This window comes from Haliotis asinina, chromosome 3, assembly GCF_037392515.1.
Source record: "Haliotis asinina isolate JCU_RB_2024 chromosome 3, JCU_Hal_asi_v2, whole genome shotgun sequence".
Classification (NCBI taxonomy): domain Eukaryota; kingdom Metazoa; phylum Mollusca; class Gastropoda; order Lepetellida; family Haliotidae; genus Haliotis; species Haliotis asinina.
This window is the reverse complement of record NC_090282.1, coordinates 21,857,479-21,882,972: the sequence shown is the minus strand read 5'-3', so window position 1 is coordinate 21,882,972 and position 25,494 is coordinate 21,857,479. Positions and strand designations below refer to the sequence as shown.

The 25,494-nt window shown below is 37.1% G+C and overlaps 1 protein-coding gene across 16 annotated transcripts in view; it reads right to left on the bottom strand.

The window, feature by feature from the left end:
- The window catches only part of LOC137277665 (protein scribble homolog), a 112,834-nt gene extending 88,120 nt beyond the window's left edge, over positions 1-24,714 (bottom strand). For 14 of the 16 annotated variants that reach the window (XR_010956625.1, XR_010956626.1, XM_067809530.1 and 11 more), the window contains exons 1-2: positions 24,371-24,711; positions 24,168-24,285 (exon numbers count right to left, since the gene is read on the bottom strand). Coding sequence is in view for 14 of the 16 variants with exons in the window: in XM_067809530.1 (XP_067665631.1) it covers positions 24,168-24,285; positions 24,371-24,532 (280 nt within the window). In the remaining 2 variants the exon portion in view is untranslated. Of the gene's footprint in view, positions 1-24,167; positions 24,286-24,370 lie in introns of all 16 variants that reach the window. The other 2 variants (XM_067809519.1, XM_067809529.1) reach the window with 1 other exon arrangement.
- Positions 24,715-25,494: the final 780 nt, after the last annotated feature.

The following is a 25,494-nucleotide window of genomic DNA, read 5'->3' as shown; positions in this document are numbered from 1 at the left end:
AACTGCTAACTGAAGCCTTGTAGCATTTAATCAATGATCTTTCCTCAGCTATTTAGGAATTATGGTTAGGGAATGAAAGAAGGTGTGACTCTTACGAATACCTGGCCCACCAGGTAATGTCCTTGTTTAATTTAACTTCCTTGTTTTTTCAGTAGTACTGGCTGACAGTGACAACATATGGCAACATATCTACCCGACGACAAACTATAGACCTCTCTCAAGCTGTTGTAGCACAGAATGGATATTCTGATGCATAATTGTATGAATGTGTAACTACATTAGGCCTTTTTTTCCCACTACTACACCAACCCGAAATGTGAAGAAAGTGGAATAAATTTATAAACTTTTTAAAATATTTTTTTGCCATTCCATGCCGCTGGCCTGATAAAACATAAAGAAAGTTAATAGAAAAATAATAACACCAAATTACACCTTTCAAATATTCCCTGAAACAATTTTATACTTAACAAAATACAATCACAAAAATAGAACTCTAAACACCATGATATCTTCAAATATGCAAATAATGTCTCCATATTCTCTATTCATCTCCTCTACCGACCTAACATTATTTTATGTATCCGTATACCAAGCAACTAAAAAAAGGCCTACGGCCAAAGCACATACAGTGACACAAAAGGTGGTGGGAAGTCTATATGTCCAACAAGTTTGTTGAGTCAATGAGTGAGTGAGCAAGTGAGTATGTTGGCAATATCATGGCAGCAGGATACCAGAAATGGGCTTCACACAATGTATCCACGTGAAGAATCAAACCTTGGTCTTTGGTGTGACGAGCAAAACCTTTAACCACTAGGCTACCCAAATGCTCAATTGGATGAGAGAGTCTAGCTGATGATTAATGTTCTTATGAATACATTTCAGTTACATCAATGCATCTTAGCTTAACGTGGTAAGCATATGTAAGAGTAAGGGGGTCCTAGGTGTTTTCCACTTCTGTATGCAAATGTGAACATGGTTTACGGTTTCACCAGTATTTCAGCATACCAGGGTGGGGGATTTGACACATTGCACCCATGTGGTGAATCTTCAGGGTGATGAATGAATGCATTATAACCTTACCACTTCCATAGACTAACCAACATGGTGTTGACAAACACAGATCATAACAGAGCAGGGATTCTAATCAAAGACCAAAGAATCCCGGTGATCATACTCGCAGACATGGTTGACACATATCATTGTATCCCAAATATGTAGATCGATGATCTAGCTGTTCATCACTGGATTGTCAGGTCCAGACCAGACTTAATTATTTACTGACCGCTGCCATATAACTAGAATGTTGCTCAGTGCAGTGTAAACCTCACTCACTCAGACAGAATATTAAAATGCTGTTGATTCTAGTAGATAATGAGCGACAGTCAGTTGGATTTAGCACTGATGTGATCTAACTATATCCGGGCAGGTGGGTTTAATATGTGAAGAAAGCTTGGAGTGGTGCAGTCTCACTTTATGGAAACTCATGAGCACTGGTATGGTGCTGAGAACATTTTGGCATGCCCCGCAGGGTATCTAAAAGGAGATAGGCAATGCTTACTGATGTGTGATATACATAAATGTGTACAGTTTAGATTATCAGGGGCTTGGTGTATTGACCCTACACCATTTGAAAACTGTCAGTTTTGCACTACTGACATGTATGGGTCCCTTGGTCCTATCTATATAAGGAGAAGAAAAAGTCCATGGTGAGTGAGTGAGTGAGCGGGGAAGCGAGCGTGAAGTAATGCAGCTAGGTACATGACCACAGAGAATCAGTGAGAATCAACTGAGGTTGAAGTTGATGCAGATTTCAAATATATCTGTTTAAAAATGTAATATCCTTAACACAACAAAAACATCACTTAGAGCTGACATTTAGAAAAAAACATGCAGGTAAGCAACATACTGGTATTTTTGTCACATCGTTCCTGAATCAACAGGTAAGAAGAGACCTGTCCTACCTCTCTAACCCTAATTAACTGGTGCATTTACCACCCAAATATTATCAAAGTGCATAGCAGACATATTTAACAGAGCAATTAGTTACAGTTTCTTATAATGACACACACAGAGTTTACGTAAAGCTGTTGGTTTCATTACAAAAAGGTTCAGCTGGCATCCAAGCAATGTGAACTTTATGAGTTAGGTCAGGCTAGGTCAGTGTAGGGAGCAGTTATTTATCTACAGGTCAGTAACATCAGGGAGAGCTCATTTCACAAAAAGTTAATGACAGTACTAAAAACTGATAAACAATTTATCTGTGTTTACTTTAACATGATTAATAACAGGTACTTGTTTAAGTACTGAGGAACTATACACTTTTATATCTTATCTCCTTGGGGTAATATGTCGGGGAACGATTTTTAAAAATGATGGTCTCTACATACTCTAACCAGATTTGGAGTTCCCTTACAACCACAAATCACTGCCACGCCTACAATGAGGAAGGCATTTTAAGACATCTGTAATGTCATGCTGAATGATATCTACATTAAAATATGACAGGGACAGAGATAATTTCTAGTCACAAGTTTCAACAGAATTATTTGCTATACAGCTCTACTTCATTTTATGATAAACTTAGTGAAATCTCACAAATCTGTGTTAACGCTGGACACTGTCACTGTGATGATAGGTGGATTGACATTATAACATACTAGTATTAGGGTGAATTACAGTAATGTTAGCTTGTTGTCTCACACACTTTTTTGAAAACGCTTTCTTTACATATTTGCATATTTATTTTATAATACTATATAATAACATAAAATACAAACAATATGACAAAAATGCCTCAATGAAGACAAAATACGTTTGAAAATTCTTTTGATACATCAAAGACAAATTCTAGCATGACAAAAAGGCCAAAATAAGTTGAAACATCATGAAATTAAAACTTCATAAATCTGTGCTCTACAAATTTATAGGTAAACACTTTCAGACAAGCTGCTACCTCTCTCTTATGAGCAGACTCGATGCAAGGTCACACATTCCAAAGAGTGATGACTTGGACTGACCTATTTTAGCCCATCCAGGTGACAGCCCAGTCACTTGACCCAGTTAGCTGTCACAAGAATCTGTTGCATGTAACATCGTTTGGCCCAGACTCAAAAAGTATACCAAAGTTTTCACATTTCGTAAGTCTATTACCCAATCTGCATGGCTACACCTGCTCCAAGGTCATCGTTTCATCAGACAATAAGAGGCAACCTACATTCTTGTTCCGTGAGTGAATGACTATTGTTTTACAGCCGCTTTGAGCAATATTTCCCGGAATAGTTTACATAAGATATTATTGATGACTTAGTTTTCATATTGATAATTTGGAATAATTCTTACTACAGACAATAAATTTGATCATCTGCTAAGTTAGTCAGCCCTTAAAACACCCCTGATGACATCCTCCTCATGCAACCCATAATATTAACATGAGATCATGAAAACATTACAAATAACACAAGAACAATATAATTTCAAACCACAGATTAACATAGACACTTCAACTTCAAGGAATGCAAACTGTTAGGCAGCACTTGTTTCTTATTAGTAATCAAATTCTACCGTAAAGCAATGCCAGTTTTGAAGAAACCTAACCCAACTTAAATCTGATTCAATACTCCTGAAAACGTCACCATCTTACAAGTTACATAGACTGTAGCAATGTTTGTATGAAGTTCTTACACTCTCTGTCCTCAGATCAATAACGCATCTCATTACGCTGATCCATCCGTCCAATTAAAGGTTCAGATTTAAGGTTATGAACTTGATTTCCTCTTAATACAAACATTTGTGTTGGGACGTTGTGCAAATGTTAATCCTTAACCGCAAAAATTCTCACCATTATGTGCAGCAGGAGAAAGAAGAGCAAACATAATCAATATAATCAACACTCAATAAGATGATAATAATTACAGTAATGGTTGGTTCAACGCTTACTGCAAGTGTTGACAATCAATAAACTGTGTTCCACATCACTGCGTTACAAGGTAAACGCTGCTAATGTATTTGTGTCAGCTCCTGGCTGTGTGTCACGTTAAATTCATCTTCACCTTGTGCACTGCTTTCCACAATAATCAATACCAGAGTCCATATACACGTCAAATCATGCCTCCTTTCCGACTAACAAGACAACTTGCACAAATGTAGCCACTTTGAGTGAGTAAGTAAATGAATGAGGTTTTAATGCCATATTTAGCAACAGCAGAGACTGCCTCCAATATATATTCTCCTTCCAAGCATCCAGAAGAGTTAGCTTTTATGTCAGAAATTTGGAGTAGGATTGTATACTCCAAGGCTCCACACAAGGATAAGCATCTACTGATCTTGTGCTGCTGTTCAGCAATGAACAATATCAGGTTACAACTGGAGGAACGGATGATTGAATATGGTTTCACGCCACTTTTAGCACTATTCCAGCAATATCATGGCAGAGACACTAGAAATAGGCCTCACCCAATGTACCCATATGAGGAATCGAACCCAGGTCTGACGAGTGACAAGTGGATGCTGTAAATCACTGCACTAGCCCACCGACCTGGGGTAAATAAGAAAACACCAGCAGATGGCGTTAAGACTTTTTATGAACTCCATATAACCCAGCTGCCATGACGATGAGTTCATTACTTAAGTCGTTCAAGACTTTTAACTGTGAAGAATCTTACTGCTACAAATCCTTACATGCCAATAATATAACTGAGAATTCCAAATACATCAGGGTTATCAAGGACCTACAAATAAGTAGAAATCTTTGTTGTTAAAATTGTTCCCTTAGATCACTGGATTACCAATGTTTCAAATAAAGATCCACTGCTCATGCTGTTACTGGCATTCCTGATATTGTGGCTGGCCAATACTTTGCAGTCAACCAGAAATCAACATCCATAAGCCGCTGCCACACATTATCGGAGGTAACGCCCTGTATTGCATCTGTTTGTCCCAATCCTCAATCAATATTTCATGTCAAGAGCAATATTGTAAAAAGTTGCAAAAAATAGTAAAGGGTCTTTTCCCAGCTGTACAGCGCTCAACATATTCTTACTTTTATTACTTTTTGTCAAACACAACTTTCTTCACTTTACCAAAATAACATGGTGCCATTTGTCACGCATGAATCCTTGATAATACTTTCTTTAACACTGACTACAAAGTATGAGGGAAAAAGTGAAACAACACAGGAAGCAAGGAAATCTTCAAAGAATTTGACAAAATTTCAATGTGCAACAGATATTTGCACATAAATATAAAAGTGATATTTCATGTCAGTGGAAACATTCTTAGTTACACCCAACAATCATGAAAGTACCATCAGAGCTGAACGTGCAGATTGTGAGCAACAGACATGTCAATGGTTGTATTGGTAATGTTGTATACATTCACAGTGTCTCTTATTCTTGGTGAAATATCTGTATCTACAGTCAATGACGAAGAATCAAATCAATTTCTTCAGTAATCATGGTAACCAATTATGGACATTCTATATTTTCTTTAAGACAGGAATACACATGGTCCTGTGTCCTTTGATATTTATTACCTTATTATTCTTGACATGTAGCCATTTTAAGTAGTAATCTGAATTTGACTATTGGTGTCTCTCCTGAAGGAGCAGTAAGAGTACCCCAAAATGTTGACTCATACTTCAGAAGCTGATATTGATACATCTTTTTTATTTATGTGGATTACTTATAAATGCCATTCAAAATCTTCAATGACGTAGTCCTGACATCACTGAAAACATTCAGATTTCAGATGAAGTGTCTTTGTGAATGTATGGCACCAGCATCAACATCTAATTTTAAAATGCACCATACTAATATCTGGACGTCCATTTTCTTGGACACTGATCCAATGTCAATTTTCCCAAGACATTAAAATTGGGTCCAAATATAGAGGAATGTCTTATCAAAAGTTGATGAAATCATGACAATGTCCTGAAGCCATTCAACTTCAGCCATTTAACTGTGTCTGGATCAGGTCACCATGGCAACTAATCCCCAATACTAATACATGCATGGAGGACACTACCGGTGGAAATTGCTCTTACAGGGATCATCAAGATGTACTGCTGATGCGTCTTCCAGCAGGACATCACTAACGATATTTCTTTGATCAGGTTAATTGTAAAGTAAAATGTTGCGGTTAGTTTCAGTTATTACTTTCGTTTGATGGTGACATTTTCCTCATGGTCATGAGGAACATGGCGTCCAGATTCTATTGATTCTAATGCTACGTAGCATACACTAACCAACAAACTAAGAAGCTCCACCTGAAATTATGTCCATCACACTGACAGCTCTGGCAACCGAAATGATCCGTCAACACTCCATATATTCAACTCCAGAAACTCCATAATCTCCTACGCATGACAGGTCAGCCTAAGATAATATGACTATTAAGGGTTGGTTTACTACCACTTGGCTGATCAAAAAAGATTTTATTAAATCAAACCTGATTCAATACCTTAAAATAAGCACTAATTTGTCACATACCACATGACTTAAATAGCACGTTTATTTTTGTGTACAAATATCAACACCTTGTCAATAGCCGATGATAAACTTCATTCATAGACATTCATACATAACCTGATCTCACTGAACAAGAATAGAATCTAATATCTCCAGCCATGCTGCTTATAACACTGTCTCAGATGAAGCTTCGCAATCTGCCGCTGGCTTTGCCAACATAAATCACTTACTGACTGGCTGACAAGACATTAGACAACAAATACACTGTGTCTAATGGACACTCATCACTCAGTGATAAGGAGTTTTGCAGGTAATTAATCTCTGATCTATGGCACCAAGTGAAGGTGAAGACCACTCTTTCATGACGTTACACAATTCGGCATATTAATCTGTAACACTATCAATATCTTCTGAATGGCAAGTGTTGAACACAGCTCAATAAAGGGTCATTACTGACCACAACAAACCAATGCCTTAAGTGTAGTTATGTATATATCATTACATATAAAATGTACAACTGGTCAGCGTGCAAAATAGTAGCCAGTGGCTAGTAAAAATCCAGTTGGGCCAGTAATTCTCCACTTTCAAGCTACTCGTAAAGTTTTCATGGGTCATTTTGTAAATATGGCAATCTCTCCGACTTACAAGTTACAATACAATACTCTTACCTAAGTTAAAATAAACTTTTAAATCATTCAAGATTATGGTCTGACAAAAATATTTATCACATCAACAGTTTGATGATGACAATATCCTTTTCTGGTCTATTTTTGTGATCTTTTGCTCAGTTTCTACATTCAAATTTCAGGCTAGTGAATTATTTTCTGGGATAATAAAGTTTTCAGGCATCGCTAGAACAACTGTGTAACAAAATTTGGAAACTATTTTGCACACTGTATCTGGCATAAACAGCTTATGTGCAGTAACTGGCAATTGTGTATGATGTGTTCAGAACCCTTCCTGCTGCTTTGGTCCCTCCAGTTTCTGGGGTTGAAAAAAAAAATACCATGTACAGATTAAGTGCAATACATGAAGTCCCAAACATATTATTCATAATGACCGAATTATTTTATACAGTATAATGCAACATTACATCTTGTTTAAAACAGCTATTGGTATTTGTGTCCATCCAGTTTCTTGCATAATGAAGCTTTGGCAGCTGTAAAAGTCTGTAACTTTTTTTCATCAGTCCAAAGCCCTTGTCAAGTAAATTACTCGTAAGATCAGCTCATCCTTGTCCACACACTGAGACCAATGACAAACTACTGGATTCAAAGCCACGTTTAAAGGTTCCTGATGATCCCAACACTGCACAGTGAACTGCTGTACTTTGAGAAGACTATAACATCTATACACCAGACGTATATGATAGCATGCTTTTACACCCCCATCAAGGTAGAGTTAACATTAAACCTATCACGTATCATAATAACAGAACAGTTGGAACATGTTTCAAACATCTTGAAGGCAAATGTGCTTTCAACAAATGCTCTTCCTTTTCTTGACTCACAAAACCTTCTGCAGAATCAGAGGGGATAGTGTTGGAGAAATGCAAATCAGGTATTCCATGCTCAAGTCAGTAGGTGAGCATTCCACTGGGAGCGACACCACTACCTCCCTAATGCATGAACATGCATGGATAAGCTTCAGTATAATCCACTTCAGATGTACTGATCCGGAACATAGACCAAGTAACCATACCATGTGAATAATATGTACAAGAGACTTAGGTCAGCATGACCTTGATTAAGCTAGAGCAATATCTCTATCATGTCCATACAGGACCAGAAATTTGTCTTTACATATTTTAAAGTGCTATGCTCTTGATGAAAAGAAATTAACGCTTAACATTACTGAAGTTGTCAGAATTTAGAAGTCCCTGGCTTGAAGAGCAGCAAGGATTTCAATGGCTATTTTTACATCATTAATCTGGAAAGAAGTAATTGATTAAATACAGAGAAACAATTTGTGAAATATGTTGTGACTGTATCACAGCATGTAAACATCAGGGTGCAGGGTCTACCAGATCCTCAGTGTAGGTCCAAGGATGCAAAAAGACGGTTAGATCATTGAAACTGATTCAATTGTAGCCATGGCAGAATGCACATCCATTTAATTGTCTGATTCTCTTTAATCCATTAGCAAATGAAGCATATCCCATTAGTGAGTGAGTTAAGTAAGTTTTATGCCACACTCAGCAATATTCCAGCTACTGGTAGACAAGGATAAGTTAAGCACCAACCTGACAATTGACCTCTAACAGCATGTATAAGTGACATCCAATGGGTGCCATCACCACTGTGAACGAAGGGGCCCCAGTCTGCTATTAAGTGTAGCTGCCACACCAACCATGTTCATAAATACATTCTCTGTGTCCGTCCAACTTATCCTTGTTTGCCAGTATATAATGGCAGTATATCACATTAGTAGTCACTATATTGGAAGAAACCTTCTGCACAGATACAAGCTACTTAAGGAACAAGGTGGATCCAGTGGTCAAACTGGGACCGACTTCAAGAATACTTTCGGGTGGTTGAGCGATTGTTTCACACCGCTTTTGGCAATATTCCAGCAATATACGTAATGGGTTTTCCACACTGCACCCAAGTTGGGGAACTAACAGCCTTTCAACCTGACAAACGAATGCTTTAACCACTAGCATTTCCCACTACCCCACCCACTAAAAGAGCCTAAAGCACAAACAAAGGAGGGGGGAAGGGGAAGAGAGGTGAGAGAGGGGAACAACTAAATGCATCACCTTTCTTCTGATTTCACACATTCAGTGAAAACATGTTTGATCACAATACTTATGATTCTTACTGACTATACCAGGGCATATGGCGTCGGTTTGTTAGGAATGTTCTGTACTGCCTTTCAAAAATTTGTTTGATTTCTGTATCACATAATTGTTATAAACCTGCCAAGCAAGATAATTACTGATGTGCACATACACTCAGCAAGACCATTGAAGGATCAAGCAGAGATAAAAGTATTAAAAAAAACTCTGCCAATTCAACTTTCTAGCACGTAGTTCAACTGCACCCGGAATACACCTTATAATAACTACACTGTCTGTTTCTTGTGTATTGCATGTGCATGGGTTAACAGCTATGTGTTGTGGGAAGATTTTGTATGAATTTCAGTCTTACTCTTTCCATTCCTTATAAGGGCAGTTACACCATGTATAGCAAGGTGCCAAACAAGGGTTTTTTCATGATGACCACCTGCTCAGACTGAGGTAGACACTTGTGAGATGAAGTCTGCAAAAGCCTCCAGTTTCATTTTAATTCAAGCTCTTTGAACTATGTATTCTCCTAAAATTAAGGTAAAGGAAACTTACTAATGGAAGGCTATGTGGCAGTACTTACTAACCATGACAGAACTGTGATCTGAAGGAATGGTAGTTCTTAACTCAGAAGTACTCATAAAACATATCACATTACAAATGATATATACTACACCCAACCCACAGCATTCCAAAAGTCAGAAGTACAAAAACATACCAACGAGTGAGCTGATATAAACTTTCTGCACAAATACACACAGAGTACTAAGTCCACAACAAGCCCCTGCTATGTTGACACACACATAGAACACTTCAATACCAAACCTTCTCACTGATTCTAAAGGGATATGCCTAGGTAGGAAGAACTGTGAATCCATGGACAAGGTGCGATCACTTGAGGAAAACATAAACGACTGGCTGATTATCACACCTCCAGTAGGACTCAGTTTATGACCAAACATTGGTCTGTTAACTGTTGTTTGAAGGAACAGAATCTGTTTAACTTCCATAGCTATTTGGCAAATTTCAATGCATCTTTTAGGATGGAATTTGTGATCAAAATATTGTAAGTTATGTGAGAAAATTTAAAAAATATGTTCTTATAAACATTGATCAGTCTTTTTGTCAAGCAACAACCTTCAGAAAATGTCATCATATGTTCCAGGTTAGTTAATGGCATCTCATAACTGAACATTATACACTGTCATGGACTTAACCTGTAGTGCGCTGAATAAAGTTTGGGTCTGGAGGATGTTGCTTTTGTGTGAACTGAGAATGCAAGCTTGCATTTGATTAAATCATGTGTGTAGTGCTAATCATATTTAAACTTTTTCCTCACTTTGCATTTTTTTTCAGCCTGGCAGATTCTCTGAACCAATTAATAGAAGCCATGCAAAACAAATCGTCTTCTTGACACACAGTGCTTCATGATGATGACAAGACAGTCCATGTGACTGTGAGTTTTCCTATTGTCTGCACTGAGATGTCAAATGCATGCTGTCCTTAACCGTCAGGTGGTATAAACCTACGCATTATTTGTCATCATTCACTTGATGCTCAGTTAAGGAATTTATAACAGGTATAATTAGTGGTAACGCCACTTAGATTACCAGACTAAGGTCCCCATTTGGCATTTCTTGTGTCTGTATCAATACATATATATATATATACACATATCTATGGATTTCCTAACCTTTAAATTTGTGTCATGATGCCCCAGCTTAGAGATCACCACTCAAACAAATATTGTCATGTTCTGAGAAACTGCAGAATGATTCTATCTATGGGGGACATACTGGACAAGGAGGCGTTCCAATTTGTAAATACCAGGAAATGCTGATAGACAATAATCAGACACTAATAGAATTTGTAGCTACGCAAAATTCATATTCCTCCACAAAACTAAATGGCATCAGAAACAACACGATGACTAGAATCCTCGGAGTCATCAACATGACTGACTGCGTGAATACACAAGATTCCTGCATGGCAACACATGAATTGTCAAATAATGTCTTACTGAATTAACAAACAGGGCCATTTAGCTGTACAATTTTCATTGATGGAAATTAGCTCAATTGTCAAACAAGCCCATAGTGTCAATGGGATCGTTTCTGCTAAAACACAAAAGGTTACTAGCTCTCACATTATAAGACTTTCCAACATAATTCTCTAAAGACACCCCAAAGTCAATCATGTGAAGCTGATAGGGCATCGAGATATGAAACACATCCAGACCATACAGGAAAGCAGAATTATGATTTTACTGGCCCTGGGTAACGTCTACTCGCCTAAGGCATACCAGGGAGCATTTACTTCCATACCTGGTCTCATACTGATTTCTAACCCTCCATCATTGTTTGTCACTAAGACCAGCATGAAGAGCTCCTTACTGTCAGAGGATAAGACTGGCTTAAGGGATAATATGTTAAGATGGGTTTGTCATGCTTGTATAGGAGGAATGACAAGTATAAGACAAAATATTATGGATGTTAATCTGATGAAAGGGTAAGTAAAAGCCCTGAAACATTGCATATACAATAAACAAAAAGTTGACATCAATAATATTTTGTCTTACACTTGAGAAACAACTTCTATATTCCTCTCTAGACTATGGAGAGAGTACAGGTTACCAGAATCTGCCAGTCAGGTGTCACTCAAACATCACTATTTGAACATCTACTGAGTAGATGACTCAACAAGTCATATAATTATAAGCTACCTAACTTCCAGAAGATCACTTTCAGTTATGCTCACAGAAAACTGAAAATGTACAACTAAATTGCCTACCAATAATTCTAGATGAAGGCACAGTCTCTGAACATATACAGAAAGTTCACTTATAACGTACACGCTTACAACGAATTGCCGGTTACAACAAACAAATTCAGAAGTCCCGACTGCTTTCCTATATATTGTTATGAATTAACTACTGTATACACTGATAGTACAAATTATCTGTTACAACAAACAAATTGACAGGTCGCTCTGTGCTATTTCACACGTTGATTGACGTGTTTACAACGACGAACAGCTGATCCGAATTCACTTGCGTGTCATCTCACGTGTCAACAATTAGCTTGTGAAAACAAACAGGCTTCCTCACATGGGATCAAGAGGATAATAAAATAAACTTACCTGTGAACTTTTATCATTTATTTAATCTTGTTAATCTTGTTAACATTGTCAAGGCATAAATAGCGAACACTTCACTTGAAAGGGGACAAATGCCACAGAGGAAAGAAATCTAAAGAACGCATCACTGTTACCGATTTTGTTAAAGATGCACAATAAAATACATGATCAATGAAGAAATGAATGATCCATGACAATTACATTGGTTTTGTCTTATTTTATTTTCTGTGTGAACATGAACTTGTCTGAAATAAGTGGCATGGTGACGATTCTTGGTAATTTCTGAATATTAACGAACATTCACGAATCGCTTAGAACGAACTTCACTTACAACGAACTGAAAACAACAGTCCCTTTGAGTTTGTTATAAACGAATATTACTGTATAATTTTGATAGTAACAAACAAACCCATTTTAACAGAAAAAAATACTCATGGAGACCAGAGATTCAGAACCTAAGGAAATCTAGACTTCATTCATTTAAGGCTTTAGCACTGCTGAGAAGGTTTGGCGTTAGGCAAAATAATGTGCTTCAGGGACTGTGAGACAGGCTACAATACTTCCTGCTTGCTCCCTTGTAGTCTTGATTAATATGCCTTGCAGCAACAGATTAATGGTTCATTTTACAGTGCTCTTGTATCATATGACTGAGCATAACTACACCTTTGTACAGGGTCCACTGCCCAAGGGAAAGCATATAGAATTCTCATCACATTTAATGGTTGAGTGTACACATTGTACTTAACAAACACCCAACAAAAAAAGATCATTTTTAAAGAAGAGAAATAAATATCTGACACAAATTGGCAGTGTAGAAGTTCTGACAAGCCTACTGTTCCCACTAGGCTGGACTGTGAGTGAAACACAGCCAACATGGAATTAATCCTAGTCCTATGGACAGCTGCTTCCTGAGCTGGCTCTAGTTGATAGTTCGGCCATTATTGGTTCCTGATACTTCAGGAATAAGTGGTTCTGAGCAATGAGCAATGAACAATAAAAAAAATACAGAACAAAACAGCACGTTTCCATCTGATTTTCAATGTTTGTATCAAACACAACATTGTGCTTTGCATTAGTTTTTAAAAACCTGCCCCTTACTTAAAATAGAAATAAGGAATATTTTTGTACATCTACAACTGCTGGTGCCAAGAATATTTTCAAGAACATTTAGTGAGAACAAGATTGTGTGGTACTTCCAAAGGGTTATCGTGGTCTTTTGACAAATGTACCTATCATATTTAGTTTAGGTCTTTACTGATTTTAAGTAAAAGAAAATGAAATTCATACAGACACTGCAACACTGACATAACAAAATCATGAGTTACGCATGCTGTTATAAGTGGAAGCTGTGGAGTACTATTGTTGATGACGACTGCTTTTGGACCACCTGTCTAATAAAAGACATCCCTTAACAGTTATTAATGCTAGATACCACTTTTAACAACAAAGAAGAAAAATTATGCATAATTTGAGGACGTATCAAACAATATGTTCAAGTTTTGAGTTTTATGGAGAAAATGGCCACTGTGCATACACAGAATATGATCTGGAACAGATGACCTGGAAAACTAATTGTTTGTGATACTACAATGGCTAAATGTGACCAAAACAGAGAAATATCTATGACCATTTTTCTGTATGTGTCAAGTTATACACGAGTTGTGGCCATAAAAACTCGCAATATTTGAAAAGGGAAATACCAACTAGAAGAGCAACAACATTGTCAAAATGGGCAAGGGAGAGCAGATGACAGATGATAAAATATATGCAATACATTGTTCTACTTAACAAGACATTATACATGAATTGTTATTGCAACAAATTGCAATACAAAGGCTGGTAACCATGAATGAAGTAAAGTAAGAAAGGAATCAATTTCAATTTGTCGTGAACTGTAAGCGTAAGCAAGATAAAGTTTATGTGTTTTGATACCGGCATGCGGTGCAATGGGAAACTGGTAGACTTCGGCTTGTTGAAAAATAATGCAATTTTCTAATACAAATCACAAATACTTCTGCGGCTTATTAACATGAACCAATAAATCGACGAAAATGGGAAACACTACAGCAATGACTTACTGTAGTAGCTTGAGAGGTGAACATGACTGAATATGTAGAAGTAAGTGTAGCCGTAATTTAATTAACACCATGAATGCTTTCAAGGTTGTAGTTTAATTATCAGTTACTAGCTAACTAATTTATGACACAACTGCAACCTTTTGCAATAAAGCATATGTAAGGTCAGACAAAACCATTGCACATGGTCTGGAGCAGTGTGAATGATTGATGATAGAGATCTTACAAATTGATGCTAAAAGCAACATACTGGTGAACTAGGGAACAATGGTAGATTGTCTGGCATTGGTCATCATTAATGGACATGGTGAGAAGGGAAATGGACATGGAAACATATCTTTGTAATATAAGGTCAGTCAGGGTTTCTTGAAAATGTAGTCAGTACAGAGGTTATTGATGATATTAATCTCAGTACTTTCATCTGTTCAAATCTCTATGTGAGCATTGCTTTAAGGACATGGCCTTTTATCTTAGCTCACACATGAATGTCGCTCTCTGACTAAGCAGCCTTGTATTTTTTTTCAATGTACCATGCTTACAGACGATGTAGTTTTTTTCAAATTTTGCAATTGAAAGTGAACGGAAAGGCAATGTCTTAAAATGGATTTCCTTGTGTCGTCTGCACAATGGCGACGAAATGATTTGCCTCACATTTAAAAGAATTGTTCGGTGAGATAAATATGTTGTTCACTGGTCCCTCAAGGTCCATGGGCTCATGTACCTTTGAGGTTTGTTTATGTTCACCGAGCCCACAGTGAACAACTTACAACGTCACATCCTTCAAAGAATAACTGATTGAAATATCCCAAACAATCTACATTCCATGTAGACTCCTGTTTATCAAGTTAATCTGTTCACAGACCTCTAATGCAGTGAGTGAGTGAGTGAGTTTAGCTTTAAGCTGCACTCTGCAATATTCCAGCTATATGGCAGTGGTCTTTAAATAATCGAGTCTGGACCAAACAATCCAGTGATCAACAGCATGAGCATCGATCTGCGGGACTGGGAACCGGTGACATGCCAACCAAGTCAGCAAGCCAGACCACCCGATCCCTTTAGTCGCCTCTTACGACAAGCACATAGTCACCTTTAATGGTAAGCATGGGTTGCTGAAGGCTTATTCTTCCCCAGACCTTCATGTGTCTCTAAAGTGGTCGTAGTACTAGTAGCAGTGAGCAAGTTTCTTCGTATATGTTGGGGTCACTATAAAATCACATCTGGACCAGACTATTCAGCGATTAACACTTTGTGTCAACCCGGTCAGCAAGCCTGACCAGATGATCCTGTTAATCGCCTCTTGCGAAAAGTGAGGGCTGCTTAAGACCAACACTAACTTGAAACTTCAGAGGTTGAAAGTTTTACTGTCTTAGCACATGGTATATTAAAATTTCATGTGAAAAGTTCCAGCACAAACAAAATACCAGGGAGTGAATTGTGAGCCACATTATCTATTTTTATGCAGAGGCATTTACACTAATCAGAAGCTGAACCCTCATACAAGACCTGATGCACTGAGTTCACTTTATACTCTGTGTACTGGGAAAGCACATATTTGAACCTTGAGCTTAAAAATGTGTTCATTAACCATTTCGTACACACAATTCAATAAAAAAAAATAAGAGCATGGTGCTAGTACAGAAAATTTGCACATACATAGCCTTTATTTCATTCAGTTTTAACAAATCTTTTCAAATGCAAAAGATTTACTCTAAAGCACCATTTAATCATAAACAACATGACATAAAATAAGACACTTATTTGTTTTATAACCTGAATATATCAGGTTTAGCACAAAAAAATTGACACATACGTCTTGAAACATCTGCTAAGGAGAATCACTCAAAATAGTCTCAAACAGTAAAAAACTGTTGTTCTTATTCCCATTACGTAAGAAACCAGGGGCTTAGCCATAAATATGTGTATCTCCAGCACCACATGGCAAGTGAAGTGACAGCATCAAGAAGATAAGGCCTGGTGCTTAGGGACGCATGCATATACACCAGTACAATATCTACATAACTAATACCTAAATAAACACTCAAGACATTTCTAACAAAGAGGGTGTCACTTCAAGTACTAGCACATGTAAAGTTTTGATAAATACCCTGCATAAAGTGGTAGGAGATCTGCACCAACCTAAAAATAGATTCCATTGGAATGTTTAAATCATTAAGCATATAGCCACTTTCGCTTTACAGCCAGTGCAAGTTTCTATCCAGACTAGAAATACTCCCTGAAATGCTATGAGTTTATTTGTTATCTTATCAAGGGGTGTGGCAGAAACACATTTGTTAACAAATCATATTCAGTGTCATGGCATATTACATTTGGAGGCAGACATTCACATTTCTCCTTTTCACACAGCAAACTAGCTTAGGTAGAAGACTTCTGATTCTGATTGAACACTATGATATTGATTCTGACTGAACTGGGATTGAATTGACTTTTTTATGTTGAAAAACTAACATGGCCACAAACATATTGCAATACTAACTGAATCGGAATATCATCAATACAACCTTTGTTAGGGAGTTATGGATTGGTTTGTCACACTTCAATGTTATTACAAATGTTAGGACACTGTCTCCAGCTGATACATCCACGAAGCTACGGCTATTATGAGACTTCGATCACTTGGAATTCTTGTGTAACAAGCATTTGTTTCTAATATTTGACAGAATAAGTGACTATGGTTTTATGCAATATCACAGTGAGGTACACCAGAAATGGGCTTCACATACTAGTATTGTACCAGGGGTTCAATTTTTTTCCTTTAGGCAACTTGCCACAGTAACTTGTCCTGACTAAGTTTCCACTTGCCCTGATTTTTATGATACAGTCATGATGATGTAATTATGGAAGAATAAATCAACATGGTATTTGATGTTAATGTTTAGTGGACTATTTTTTGAGAAGTGATAAACAGCAAAGAAGGATAATTCTACTTTATTATCATTGTGAAATTTAATAGCTACATTTTGAGCAAATTTGAAATGAAAACCAAGTTTATATACAGTTTAAAAAACATTATCTAGCAGATTACTGAGAAGTAAGAAACCATTATTTGATTGCTCAAAACGAAAACTGACTAGTCGCAGACGTCAGGTGTGGGATTTTTTAACACCTGTGTACCAGAGTGAGAATTTGATCCAAGGTCTTTGATGTGACAAGTGAGTGAGTGAGTGAGTTTAGTTTAATGCCGCTATTAGCAATATTCCAGCGATATCACGGCGGGGGACACCAGGAAATGGCCCTAACACATTGTGCCCATGTGGGGAATCGAACCCGGGTCTTCGACGTGACGAGCGAACACTTTAACTACTAGGCTATCCCACCGCCCCTTGATGTGACAAGTGAACGCCTTAGTTTAACCACTAGCAGTCCTACTATACAAATGGTGAACAAATCTTCAAAATCTGCACTTGTATTAACCAAAACAGAACAAAAATCACCAAAATATTAAAAAATAACTTTCCAAAACTATAACATACTAACAGTAACAATATCCTCTGTAACCAAAAGAAAAGCTCTGTAACAGAAAACTAATTCACTGAAATGAAATGAAAACAAAACTCGCCAAGAGTAGTCCGTCGTACAGATCCTGAATCAAATATATCCAAGAAAGCCCATGCAAGTCAAGAAAATGTGGCAAGTCTTGATTTCCCCAGGTTCTGAAAATGAAGAAAGTCTCAGGGCTCCATTTCATTATAATATTTTTTCACCATGAACCTGTTTCAGTAAAATATGTTCATTTCAGACACTAGATGTTAGTCTACTACAAGAGCAAAAACTGACACAAAGCGTTCACGACAACAGTCACAGCATCCAAAAACATCAGTGATTGCATCCCCAAAATGGCATTAACCACCAGGCAACCCCACCACCCATTGAAACAGTAGAACCAGCTGACTGCATCAAAATGTCAAACCAATGTAGGTGAGGAATCAAATCCATAATACACACAAACAGAATGAGTACAAATCAACACACATAAACATTTCCCAAGCTGTATGGTCAACGTACACACAGCAGTGCTCAACACAACCCAGATGCCGGGCCAATGTTAACCCTCCTTGCTATCATCCAAATTTTCTTTTCAAAGCGTACACATTGTTCCTACAAAATACAATTCCACCATCAGTGAGCATGTTGTTTTTAGTCCAGTGAACAAGAAGCCTTGATTGATCGACCAAATACACCCACTGTGACATGTACATGACAACATCTTCAAGACTGTCAGTCACACTGATTCTCACACTGTAATGTGACAATATTTACCGACAAGCAATGTCCGTTTTGCCCCCCTCTGACCGTGTGTTGACAATGAAGCCTCTCTCCCAACCAACCTTTCCCATCTCAGCTCTGTGAACAATCAATACATGCTGGCCTATGTAACGATAGTAGGTGTTGTACAACAATCGGTGGAAACCGTGGAGATAGGAATCCAGGGGGACGACTCCTGATTCAATTTGTAGCCACTTGCTGTACATACAAAGCAAACGAAACGAATTAAAACACTCAAGTGGAGTTTATGTTCTATTCCTAATCTAATGGCAAAGTTGGTTTCAATATTAGTGAAGTATAACAACAAAGAATTCAAGTACCAGTGGTGACAATTCAACTCTTGAACTGGACACAAGGATGTAGGTTCCCCCAATCTGCATTTCACTGTGCCATAGTGCACTTCCACGTACGCTCTCAGTCTCAAACAGTGGGTGGTGAACATGGTGAATATGGTAGTCTGACAAATTCAGAAATACTCCACCAGCAGACCACACCAGAAAGGGTTGCACCATGTGAGGAATCGAACCAAGTCCACTGGCATGAAGGAACATTTAACCACTAGGCTACACCAGCAGCCCTCATTTGAAACAACTGTCAAACTAACGGCCTTTCAATACCACTGTCATAGATACTGTATCTCAAAGAAACAAAAAATATTATCAATATAAAAAGTACATCCAAATGACCAGTTACTTACTTTTGGTTTTTAATCCACAAAAAAAAAAAATCTTTTAATTTGGTTTTTTTTATAACCATTACCACAAGCCACAACAACAAAAGTTTCAAGAAGTCAAGAAGTCAAAACCTTGTTGAACTGGACACATCAACAGCTTAAAACAGTTACATTACTTACAAGATGAGAATCACAATAAGCTTAAAGTGCAGTTTCATCAACATTTGGATCATTTAAAATATTTGGATTTTCCTGTAAAACATTCAGCCATTCCTAACTTTCCTCATTTCATATTTCAGAGTTAAATGAGAGTCAGTGTTAACTTACTGATTCAAGCTTCATTCAATGATATTTCAGTAGTTTCCTAGTCTGAATCCAATAATCTCCCTTGGTGTCCTTAACCATCTTTTCAAATTTGCTGTTGAAAGGCAAGCTCAAACACAAACAATATCCCCAAAAGTCATGAAAAAACCCTGGTCACCATGTTTTAAAAGAAATCTAGATACTGAATCATTTTCTGACAGTTTTAACACAAAAACAAGAGTAATAACAGAATGATGACAAAAGTCATCATTAATCAATGACTGACTTTCATGCACAAAAGATGACCATAACTGGCAGATTTACACAAAGCTCATTTGTGTGAGATTATGAAAATACTGACAGACTAATTTGTTCTCGCAAAATCCAGTTACTGAATATATCAAATAATCAAAAGGGACCAGTGGACTTGTGGGATACGACCAGTTGTGTCTAGCCCTGAGACAAATTGGAAGATACCGCTGCCCTACGTCCTCCCTGATATATTGATTCCTTATGTCACCATCATGCCACAATTTCTCTACTCGATAACCCTTCCACTTTCGGTTTACTGGAGGAGAATTTGGCAATAAATACAGAAATTCATGACCATTGTGTATGTCCCTTGCATATAACTAACAGATCCAATTTTGTTTGTACCAGTTGTCATGGTTACTCACAACAAAACTGCTAAACACAGGGACAAGTATAGTGCATGCTGCAGTACTAACTGCCAACAATTCTGGAAATATTAACTGCAACCATGTCATAACAGTTACTCATTATCAGAAGACACCAGGAACTCAACAGCAAAGCCTATCAATTTCATGAGACTGAATATCATTAGTTCTTCTAAACGTTGGATAGGAAGCCTTTGATTTGTACAAAGATAATAATCTGTGATTAAAATTGCTAATAGGGACACTGAGCAAATTGCTATCACGAAATATTAAACATTGCTTGAATAATACACACTGTTATGTTCTTTTCTTTTAAACTACCGGTCACCTTTGAAAACAAAGACTTACATCAAACCACATGTAGACAGGTTTTAATATAATCAATAAACATGAATAATCAATACATATGAATGCTATTTACAGTTTAGCTAATAGGCTTCACAAAAGTTTCTGAATCCCAAACTCAAATACAAAGAAGTGAAAAATAGCTTTGCCTTATTTTTGTCAAATACAAACCTTCTTGTTAACAGAAATAGCATTGGTTTGTACAACTTATAACTACTAACGTGACAAACAGCTTTGATATTGTGTACATGCAAACATGTAGAGTTTATTTTAGGGCAAAATTATATTCTTTGAAGTGACTTTTAAAAATTACTCTGGATTTTTTTTTTTTTTAAAAATTCCCACCAACATTTCTCAACCTGACATTAAATTACTTATTAAGAAAAGGTACAAACTGGCCAACCATAACTGCCACAGTACCTCAGTAAATATCCATCAGTAATAACTGCAAACATTGACAACAGATGTTTATACATACTTATCACCGTGACCTTCACCTTGAATGACCCAGGCCATGTCAACCTAATCCTATGTATGCATTGCATGTACATGAAGTGTATACAATTACAAAACAGAAACACAATCCAAACTATACTACAGTCTTTGCCAGCCTGCCAAACAGTCACTGTAACAGTGTAAGACTGATAGTGTTTCTGGTGACAACTGATTCCTTGAAAACACTGTACAGTGGCAACATGGCAGATTCAATTCAGTGACTGGGTTTGAGGAAGGTAGAGCTAAGGAAGCAGTTTGCATGGGTACAGCAGACATAAGGAAAATGGATATAAATAACAAACACCATGCTGAATGTTACACTTTTGAATTCATACAATGGCTACTAATGTCAGTTAGAAACTATTTCACTGATTATCATTGCTATGACCGTCTACACAGTCTTACAATACAATATTACAACAAAATTATTAAACTACACATGTATCTCAAATTCATATGAAATTATAGTCAGTCTGACATGGAAAATGGCCAACATTTTAATGTCCTATTGATGTACACATACAACCACGCTTGTTTTCAGTCTAACATTTAGTGGACCACTAGGGTTGTGTACTGGCAAGTTAATTTAACTGGCACATATTGCAATTGGGTGCTGAAGTGTTTAACATTAAGTGGCAATAACTGCACAGCAGAGTATATTTGGTCTTGAACATTTATATTATCTTTCTGATAACATATATGTTAAATGTTAAACAACAATCTCAAAATGTAGTTGAATAGTAAGGGATCTTTTCATTTTAATTCAATTTACGGAACGTAAAACATGCCTTTGGTCGTTTGGCTATGAGTAAGTTCACTTTCATGTTGCCTAAAGCAATAATCAAGGAATATCATGGTAGGGGCATCAGAAATGGGAATCACAGATTGCATCTATGTGGGGAATCGAACTGGGGTGTTTGAAGTGATGCATGAACTCTTTAACCAATAGGCTATGCTTCTCTGACAGCTATGAAGAAAAATATCAGTTGTGAATAAGGACATTTGTTGATTTTGTCTCAAATTATAAGAGATGATCACCAGACGAGAAATGTATTTTTATCCAACATACTTATACACAGAAAAAGTTATTTCATTATGTATAGTTTTTAAAAATGAATGCCAGTATTTCAGGAATAAGGTGCAGTCGTGATAACTGGCTAAACTACTGCTCGCATTGAATAAAGGACAAGCCAGAGTGACAGAACAAACATTCCACTAAAAGCATCACCTAATTACATATTATACACTTCCCCCAAATCCTGAAATTCCCTATTTTCTTGCTGACATTGAATTGCTAATTAAGTATCATCTAACAACATGCAAATTACAAAATCTTCCCAAATCCTGAAAGTTAAACTCAATATTCTTGCTGACCTCTTACCATTCTAATGATGAACACGTAATGTGGATGTTCAGAATTATTTTGGGAGAAGCTCCAAGAGTATATCAAAGCAGTCCTCTTGAAGCTCACATCCTACACATCTGAGGGCTTAATGGACATTCCTTGAGTGATAGGTCATGATTAGTATTGAGTACACACTAACATCCTGTTACCCAAGGGGCATATGAGGAGCCCAAGGACATGAAAATTCAGGTCAAAGGTCAAGTCAACTCATGTCCCTTAACTTTTCTGATAAACATCCATCTGTTTAATAAGACAAGGAAAATTACATGAGTACTACTACAAACATATTAACAATCTGCTGACATATATTATGATATGTGTATATTTATGTGTATAAAATACAAACAGCAAGCTCATAACTGATGTCTTACAACGATTTGGCCACAGTGACCAAACTACCATTCCTAACATCTTTCAACTCTGACAAAGCAGTCCCTTCAAATACTCCAGTCAACATAATCAGAAAAAGACCCGTATTTATATTAAACAAGTTACAATGAAAGTTTCAGTAATAAGTAAACATGCGTAACGGAACAACACAATTAATCCAAAGTATATGATAAAGGTATTCCTATTCATAGGATTCGTTTAAAAAACTTTAAGTGCTGTTCATGGGTTTTACAAAGGCACATGGTCTGTGTGGCATAAGGCTATACTTAAATGTCTGGGTATCACATTTAGGTACTAGTAATTACTTTCATTCAGTAATGTGTAGATTTTAAAATTCCCATTTTAAGCAAAATGTTTCATGTGATCTCAATACATATAATTAAAACAAGTTATATAAATTATAATCCACTTGCATGCAAGTAAGCTGACATAACGCATTTGATCCATCAAGGTCAAGCTCTGCAAGTTACCTGTTGCTTCCTGGTCTAATAACAGCTTGATAATAGGTAGTTAACATCACATGAAAGTTGAATAATGTTTTTAATCTGACAACGGATTACAGATAATGAAAACTACACCCCACTATGTCACATAAAAGTGATTATCACAAACCAGACTTGCTTGAAAAATACATCAAATGTAACAACTTTTATCTTCGAGCATGTAGATCCTTTCACATTTAGAGCAATGGTTCACGTGCTAAATTAATGTAATATGTGGGTTTAAGTTCTGTATACCTGTAATATATGAGGAAAATATACGATTTAAGTTATCACAAGCAAAATTACCAAACTGTCAAACTTTTGCCATTAGTTTGTGTGTCTTGTTTAGGTTTGTTTACATTTACTGGAGTTTAGTCAGATGGTGTTTCATCTGTCTCAGACTGATTACTCAGCATTTTTGTAATAATGACGGTTTTCATGACTGGAATGTTGTTGAAGGAGTACGTGTGTGCGTTTCGATCACCCCCGTTCTGTCATTTGATCGCATACCTCTCAAACACGCCCCGCTTAGTAATACGCACCGACTGTATGCGGCTGCAAAGATGGCCGCCGCCATCTTAGGAAGTGTCAGTCTACAGTCCTCAGGTAAAGAGGGGTTTCGGGCTAATCTAAAATATACACACATATATTTACCATTTTTGCTAATATCCAATTCCATGAGATTGACGAAACTGCCAATATCGGGCGACAGGCGTCCGATTTCATTGTCACTAAGGCTCAATTTCCTCAACTGCACGAGACGGAAGAAGCCCTGAAACACACAGATCACAGTTCAGACATGGCCCGTATACATGCGATCTCGAATCGATCAAGGTGGTAGTTTCGATCATACTTACTCGAGGAAGATCCTTTATTTGATTGGCATCTAGTAATAACTCCTCCAAGCTCCTGGCATATCTAAAAACATCATCAGGGACAGTGGTTAATCCCCAATGTCGACGATCCACGTACTCGACCTGGCGATTACAAGCGCGAAACAGGGGTATACACTTGAGCATTTTGCCTCAATTTTAGCCTATTGACACCCACATCGACACGTAATAGTTGCTATAAATCCTTTAAAATCCAGAGAATGAATATGGGGTGATCGGGGCACATATAACACACTGTCTTTGCCAAACAAACTCTTCATACAGAAATTCGAATGCTGGGTTTGCACCATGTGACGTCATGAATCGCCGATATAGACCATAATGCACTACGAGCAGGTACGCGAATTTCTTCCGCTAGATGGCTCTGTGACCAAACGGAGACTAAGGCGGGCAGGTGTTTTCGTACGGAAATTGCATTCGATGTCATGTTAACAAGATTAAATTGATTAGATTTGCATTAATGATCGGATTAGGCGCGGGCGTTTATGAAACGTGAGACATCATAACAAGACCAGACATTTTAAAATAAAAACAAATAGCAATGTATTTATTATGTATTTTTAGCTCTACAGTGAACTTAATAAACCTAAATTCTTGAATCAGGTCTCGTTGGCATTGTTTTAGACAATTATTGATATTATGCCGTGTTTGAAGTAAGACTGTGTGTAATTCTACCAAAACTAAAATGCATTATCCCCGTATATGTTTGCTGAATTTATTGAAACAAGGTTTTTAAATTATGATGTGCAATAAAGTCTTCGCCGCGTAGTGAAATCATGTTAATTTTGCCGCAAGCAATATATTTATGAAAATAGGAAAATGCTATCTAGGTTTAGTATGAATTGTGTAAAAGTTTCATCGCAAATACACCCATTTCTTTCACACCCACCCTCCACCCGTACCCAAACCGCACCAATACTCGTAATCTTTGCCAAGACTCTTATTGAGATATTGGTTTAATCGTTGGTGAATGGAATGGAAGACATCCTATGAATGAAACAGTACACGGCTGTAAACATGATATGTATCAGCATACACAAGCAATGAAGGAGCGTTAGTCTCGGGTGATACCAACCACAGCCCCCAGC